This window comes from Brassica napus, unplaced genomic scaffold (assembly GCF_020379485.1).
Source record: "Brassica napus cultivar Da-Ae unplaced genomic scaffold, Da-Ae ScsIHWf_1270;HRSCAF=1814, whole genome shotgun sequence".
NCBI classification, from domain to species: domain Eukaryota; kingdom Viridiplantae; phylum Streptophyta; class Magnoliopsida; order Brassicales; family Brassicaceae; genus Brassica; species Brassica napus.
In genome coordinates, this window is record NW_026014689.1 from 1 (window position 1) to 7,930 (window position 7,930).

General features: G+C 41.2%; 2 protein-coding genes across 2 annotated transcripts; both read right to left on the reverse strand.

Moving 5' to 3' along the window:
• Positions 1-1,130: 1,130 nt before the first annotated feature.
• On the reverse strand, positions 1,131-2,528 carry LOC125596738 (the record flags this gene model as incomplete). The annotated part of the gene is made up of 7 exons (XM_048771787.1): positions 2,483-2,528; positions 2,350-2,365; positions 2,043-2,243; positions 1,843-1,975; positions 1,606-1,752; positions 1,455-1,550; positions 1,131-1,368 (listed from the first exon to the last, which is right to left on the reverse strand). Coding segments are annotated over exons 1-7 (877 nt in total), but the record flags the coding sequence as incomplete, so codon positions are not given.
• Positions 2,529-3,251: 723 nt separating this feature from the next.
• LOC125596736 lies at positions 3,252-6,064 on the reverse strand. Its single transcript, XM_048771785.1, has 5 exons — positions 5,565-6,064; positions 4,804-5,453; positions 4,193-4,724; positions 4,015-4,114; positions 3,252-3,926 (listed from the first exon to the last, which is right to left on the reverse strand). The coding sequence occupies exons 1-5, from the start codon at positions 6,062-6,064 to the stop codon at positions 3,252-3,254; spliced, it is 2,457 nt and encodes an 818-aa protein (XP_048627742.1).
• Between the last annotated feature and the right edge of the window lie 1,866 nt (positions 6,065-7,930).

Here is a 7,930-nt window from a genome sequence, read left to right on the forward strand (position 1 = left end):
TCTCTCTTTCTCTCTTGAATGTTCTCTGTGTTTCTCTCTGTGTGAAGTGAGTAAAAATCGACCAGAATGCAGAAGAGAGAAGAGGACGACTTAAACTGTCCCCAACCGCCTGGTGAACAGTTACCAAAAATCACATCCCTTCTTCCCAAAACCGTCCCAACCGTCCCATAACGCCCATTGAGGTTTCTCCCCTATTCTTCCTTTGACAAATCGATCACTGAGCCTCATCTCACACTCTGGAAGCTTGCCACTCCCTGTCCCAAGCTAAGAAGACCAATTTGGTCAAACGTCCTGCACCCGGACACCCGGCTCGCCCAGTAACGCGTCCCGGACTCGTCCACACTGATCCGAACCAGAACGCACCGTCACACCGGATTGAGCTGACCTCCAGCTGTTCCAGCTGAGTGAGCTAGTCCACCAGCTCCTGTGAGCTGAACAGATCATGGTGAACTGAATACCAGCTGAACCGAGCTGATTGAACTCAAACCAACACTCGTCCAGCTGCTAAACACTCACTCAACTCCTTTACCCTTGTTTCCATCGTATCCTGGTTAAGCCTCAGCTGACTGATGCCCTTAACCTTCATTCAGGGCCATGATACGCTTGTCTCAAGGTCTAATGACCTGACTGGTGCGTCTCCCCGCACCATGGCCCGTCCGGGCGATCCTATCTAGGATCGGGGACATGACATGACCGCTCTTCATCAAGCTCCGTCTTCATCCGCTCCATGTACTGAACAATACTCGAGGAAGAAACAGAGAGCTGAGATGATGAGGTTGAGATAGCTTCAGAGGTACGACCGATACCATACCGATGACCCCTTCTTAATAGGAACATTCTACAAAAGAAGAGTAGAAAGATTTTAAATTTTATAAGAACTATAAATATAACATGTTAATATCAAGCAGCTGGATTTGAAGTAAACGATCCAACATCTAACTGAAGAAAAAATAAACTGACTCGGTTTCTGTTTTGCTATATATAAAAGTCACACAACCTTTAACTGAATTCAAACTGACAGTTCTACTGAAGTGAAACCAAACCTATATTAGGAGCTTGAGTACGAATCCTAAAATTCTAAGTTATAGGCTGGAGAAAAAAAAACAACTGACCACATAAAGTAGACATACCTCGAGAACCAGTTGGTTGATCTCTTCGCGGGACAGCATTTAGAAGCTGTAGATCCATCATTCGCAGACAACTGATGAGACTGCTGAAGTTGTGCTTCTTTTTCTCCTCCTTCAGCTTACTCAGAGTTGCCAACAGCTCTCTCGCAACAGGATCTTGCACCTCACCGGTTTGTTTATTGGTGTGCATATCCCTCATCAATTCTAACCAATCTGGTGGCACATCACCCCTTTCAGCAGTCTTCCAATAAACACACAAATGATATAAGAGTATCAGTTCAATGTATATGATGAAATTAATAAAGTTGAAAAAAAAATACCGCTTACCATTTCTATCTCACGTTCCTCTCGTGTCTTAGCACCACCATTGTGTACTGCTTCACCTTTTCCACCACGCTTGCTTCTTCTATTAGAAATTGGTAGCTGCAATATGTGCAGTAGAATCGAGCTGCCAATAGGCTTTAAACCCGTCCCACACATCTTGATTCAGACATATGGGTTTATCCTTCTTCAGCCTCCACTTTTTCTTCCACTCAGTCACGTTGCTCGTGTACTGCTTTCTAGCCTGCAAATTAAAGGCTGTCCGCACATCATTGGTGAAAGCAGGGTCCCAGTTCCAATCTTGCTGCAATGAACATGCAAACACAACAAACATATGCATAAGTCGAAATTAATCTGTAACCAAGCGGACATTTACATTACAAAAAGACATTACCGCAAATGAACGGAGCCACATCTTCTGAATTTCTAATGGAACATGTGCATACGTCGGATAAGGAAACTCAAGGAGACTGTGAAAGCATTTCAAAATCGACTTGCAAATTGCATTGCGATTTCTTCGCCTAAACCTTTAAACAATGAATACATAAGCACATAGCAAAACAGAAATGATTAGATTAAGAGTTAAAAATTTACCAGCTAGTATTTGGTTCTCCATTTGGGCTCAGCTTAGGAAGCAACTCTCGTCCTGGTGCCACCAACAACTCGTTCAGTAACCTATCCTCGATGATTGATGCTGGCTGTGGCTGAGGGACACTTGTTCCTTGTGCAGCCGGGGAACCCAGACCAGCAGATGAGGAAGATGGAAAAGAACCGGCGAGAAAATCCGCATAAGACCTCGAGTTAAAAAAAAATTAACACTTAGAACAAGAAATGAAATGTTTTTGACAGAGAGTTAACAACATAACCGATCAAAATCTAGTACTTTTAGAGTTTTAATTACCACAACCTATAAGAAGCTATCAACATCATACACAAAAAATCATTTGACAAAATCAAAACCAATGATTCATTCACATGAAGCAGACCAAGAATCTATCAAAATCATAGACGGGAATTTTTTCCATAATCAAAACCGATAATCAAGCATTCAGACGAAGCAGGACAAGAAGCTATCAACATCATAACGAGAAATCATTTGCCCTAAAACCTAAACTAAACAAACGAAACTCATAAAACTTACATCTTTCGGCTGAGATTTTCGAGAGAGAGAGAGGGAGAGAGATGGGAATGAAGGGACGGCGAGATCGACGGAGAACGGCGGGGGAGAGCGACGGAGAACGGCGGGGGAGAGCGACGGAGAACGGCGGGGGAGAGCGACGCAGAATGGAGGGGGAGATCGACGCAGGTCGAGATCGACGGGGATGAAACAAGGAGGCGATTTCGTCGAGAGGGGGAGGATACGGATTAGGGTTAATGCGTTTCTGGATTTATATATAACGCTTTCCGACCACCATAATGGTTGGAAATCGGTCAGAACATTCCGACCGAAGCCAGTCAGAAATCCGTCGGAAATTGAATATTTTTTTTAAAAAAAAATCCGCTTAGAATCATTCATTAAAATAAAATAAAACATATGAAAAATATTTTATTTAAAAGTACTCAAACTTACTAAAAAATATTTTCTCTTAAATATTACAAAATATATAATATCTTTCTAACTTATAAAAGTTTTTAAAAAATATTGAAGATTTTGTTTTAAAAAAAAATCCGCTTTGAAACATTCATTAAAATAAAATAAAACATATGAAAAAAATTTCTAAAAAGTACTCAGACTTACTAAAAAATATTTTCTCTTAAACATTACAAAATATATAATATCTTTCTAACTTATAAAAGTTTTAATTAATCCGAATTTGATGAATATTCTGAAGAAACCGAGTCTTCGTTGAATTCTCCTTTCTCCGACTCCGAATTTGAGAATACTTCGTTGTCACCTACACCAGTAAAATCAACAACAAGATCGATTTCGCTTCCATCAACATGAAGATCACCTATGGCACTGCTCGAGGATTGTTGCATCGCAGCCGTATCCGAAACTCCTTCCAATTTCCCCCGTGGAGTTATATGGGTCACGGTGACCCAAGGGTCTTGTTTATTCCTCACACGAGGATACCGAATATAAGTTACTTGATCAGCTTGTGAAGCCAGAATGAACGGATCATAGTTTGCAAGACTTCTTCTGGAATGAACTGATGTTACTCCAAACTCGTCAATTCGTACACCATATCCAACGATCGGGTTGTACCAATCAGCAAAGAAGGCAACAAACCTCAAATTAAGGATCCCCGGATAGTGAATCTCCAATATCTCACGCAAAATACCATAGTAGATTACTTCGCCAGATCTAGCAGATATACCATGATTTATAGTTGGCTGCGTAGTGTTTTCGCTGAAAATCTTAAAAGCATATCCACGCGTGCAATACATCGGGTACGACACAGCAACAAATTTGGGACCAAGGGCCAACTCCTCTAACCATGGCTGAATAGGATCTCCTCTAGACAAGAGAAACCTTACCTGCATAGTAGTCACAAATTTAAGTAATGCACCATGTACAAAAAATCAAAAATTCAGAAGTAATAGAGAATAGATTTGAAAAACTTACATAGAATTTTAGCCAATTTACAAACTCGTTTTCTTTTAGTGCAGAAAGCTGATCTTCAGTGTAATTAGGATATGCACCCCTTATTTGCTCCATGTAAATCCTGCCATTGAAATCATAATTAGTTACAAATTTATTTACAAAATAGGATTCTTAATATATCATACTAAAACATAACTACCTTTCGTATGTCATTACTTCTTCGCAGTTTGCTAAAATGTACTTATGTAAGTGCATGTGCTCTTGTTCGGTGAGTCTTCTACTTTTTCCTTTTCCACTTAATCGACCAATTTGGGAAAATATGGTAGGCACCTCGACGGGATAAACTGTTCTCTGCCCTCCATCATCATGTCTTGATGGTTTTCGACTTTTAGTTTGTACTTCTGGGGCAAAATAGTAAGCAGCGAACTGGGATGTTTCCTCATTGATGCTTTGTGAAACAATAGAACCCTCAACTCGGCTTAAATTTTTCACTTTCTGCTTGAAATGATACATAGAACGCTCAACCAGGTACATCCATCGATATTGAACCGGGCCCCCAAGTTCTGCTTCTCGAGCGAGATGGATTGGAAGATGCTCCATAACATCAAAAAAGGAAGGTGGAAAAATCTTCTGGACATTGCATTGGATTATCGGAATCATTTCTTTCAAGTTTCTAATTCCATCTGCTGTTAATGATCTCGAGCACAAATCTCGAAAGAAAGCTGCTATTCCTGTAACAAAGAAAAAATTATGTTAGATATGAAAAGATACTATGTAACAGGTGAAGAAGTTATTAAATACTAATTTTACCTGCTATTGCTTCATGTACATGTTTTGGAAGAAGACCAGCGAAGCAAAATGGGAGAAGACGCTGCATCATGACATGACAATCATGACTTTTCAAACCAGAAAACTTTCCTTCTTCGCGATTAACACAGTTCCTTAGATTTGACGCATATCCATCTGGGAATTTGACGCTATCTATAAACCAGTCGAAGAACTCTTGCTTTGCAGCTGCATCTAACCGATAAATAGGCATTGGAAGTCTTCCTCTCCCATCCACGTGGAGAGATTCCCGAGCACATATATCTGGCAAGTCTAATATGGACTTCAGGTTGTCTTTCGTCTTTCCCTTGACATTGAGAATGGTATTCATGATGTTGTCAAATATATTCTTCTCTATATGCATCACATCTAAATTATGCCTAAGTAGATGGTTCTCCCAATACGGCAACTTCCAAAAAATACTTCTCTTGTGCCAGTTGTGATGTTCGCCATATCCATAAACTGGATCATGCCCATTTCCCCCACATTTAGCTGTCGATTCCACACCAAAATCTCTGAGTTCAGTCAGGATAGATTTTCCATCTATTTCTGGTGGCGGACCATCAAACACCTTTTTGTTCTTAGTAAACAAAGTGGTGCTTTTTCGATACGGATGGTCGTGGGGTAGATATGGTCTATGACAATCAAACCAACATGTCTTCCTTCCATTCTTCAGTTGAAACGCATCTGTGTTATCTTGACAGTAGGGACACGCTAATCTTCCATGTGTTGTCCATCCAGATAACATTCCGTATGCGGGAAAGTCACTTATGGTCCACATAAGCACTGCACGCATTATAAAATTCTGCCTAGCAGATATATCATACACTTCAACTCCTTCGGCCCATAGCATTTTCATCTCATGAATCAATGGTTGCAAATAGACATCAAGGGATCTTTTAGGATGTGCAGGACCAGGAACTAGAATTGTGAGAAAGAGAAACTCTCGTTTCATGCACAATGATGGAGGTAAATTGTATGGTGTTACAATAACTGGCCAAAGAGAATATTGTCTCCCATGGCTTCCGAACGGGTTGAATCCATCCGTACTTAATCCAAGGTAAACATTTCTTCTCTCAGATGCAAAACTAGGATACACTGACTGAAAATGTTGCCAGGCTTTCGCGTCTGATGGATGAGCAATTTCTCCGTTGCTGTTGTGTTCACCATGCCATCTCATAGCATCGGCGGTATGTTTGGATTGGTATAACCTCTTTAGTCGGTCTGTTATTGGCAAGTACCACATTCTCTTATATGGGATTTTAGTCTTTCGACTTGTTTTTTGAAACCGTGGTTTGTGACAAAATCGACAACTAGTACGATCAACATCCCTTCTCCAGTATAGCATACAGTTGTCGATGCAAACATCTAACATTTGATAGGGCAAACCCAACCCTTAAACTAAGTTTTGTATCTCATAATAGGTAGCTGGTGAAAGGTTATCTTCCGGCAATATATCTTTCACAAAACCAGCTATCGCATCAACACAATCTTCGCTTAAGTTATAATCTGTTTTAATAGACATCATCCTTGTTGCAGCTGAAAGAGGTGAAATACCATCTCTACAACCATCATATAACGGTTGTTTTGCTGCATCTAACATATCATAAAATTTCTGCGCTTCAAAGTTTGGTTCCTCTACTCTATACCTATCTTTAACCATTTGAACAGTTCCTATATGTTCATCTAAGCCACCTTGTTGTTCTCCTAACCCCCCCCCCCCCATGTTATTTTCTTCACTAGCACTACCGAAATTCACCATAGAATCAGTTTCACCATGCGAATACCAAACTTTATAACCCGCCATAAATCCTCTACTATATAAGTGCTTCCATACACCACTAACTGTACCAAATCTACGATTTTGACAAATTGGACAATGACAGTACATCTTACCCGTTTCCAAAGTCCTCGGCTGGTTTGACGCAAATGACATGAATTGTTGAAGACCTTCCGCAAATTCTTCTGTCAAAAGTCCAGTAGATGGATCTTGATGATTGTGATCCATCCAAGACCTAAAATATTCATTATGATTTGAAGAAGACATTTTGTATTGTAGAGAATTGTTTTTTAGAGATGAATCTGTGAATGAGCCAGGACCGGCGTCGTGATATTTAAAGAAACATTTCTGACCACTTTTGACCGTTTCTGACCGATTTCCAAATTGGAAATTTCTGACCGATATCCGACGACGAAGTTCGGTCGGAAATTTCCGACAGATTTCCGACAGATTTCGGACGGATAATATTTTAAATTATTTTCGTCGGAAAATGGTTGGAAATTTCTGACCGTTTTCTGTCGACCTTGTAGCCGTCGGAAAGTTCTGACCATATATCAGATTTCTGTCAGAAAAGACTTTCTTTCTTGTAGTGGTATAGACGCTGCGTCTGTCGAAGAGAGTTGCATTCCACTGTTCCGGAGGTTACCGAACGATCATCCTTTCATCAATCCTCTTGCTCCGTTCCCCGAGGACATCATTGCGGTGAGGGATCTTCTTAGGAATGGTCCCTTCTTTTGGACTTCCTTTACGCCGAAGAGGATTCGGAAGGCACTGAGGTTCGTGCATCCTGGTCCTGCCTCGGTTGCGGATGCGGGAAGCGACTCCGAACCTGACGACCAGGATCCCGTTGTAGCTCCAGCAGCTATGCCGGAGTCGAGCTCTTGGAAGGGAAAGGATATCGACCTTGGCGACATAGAATTTTTGATGGATGATTCTATGCTTCCAGGATGGGATCCGAACCTTGCTTATGGCGACGGGAGTGGCTCGAGCGAGGTCCCTATTCCGGATTTCGATGATTTCTTTGCTGGTCTGCCACCGGGTTTTGATGCTCCTCCACCTGCGAAAGAGTCGGCAAGGCCGAAAGTCATCGCGGAAGGGTCCCGAATAATCAATGGGGTATGATTTTTTCGAAAATATTTGTGATCGCCTAGGTATTTCCTTTTATGCTTACAATGCGTTAACTGGTTTCGCAGGGCCTTAACTTGCTTGGCTCGGCCATTGAAGCGAGCCATAGGGAGGCAATGGTCTATCGTTTTAAAGCGGAGAAAGCGGAACGAGATCTCGCTTGCGTGCAAGGCGAGATGTTGGAGTGAGAAGCGCAACTTACTCATG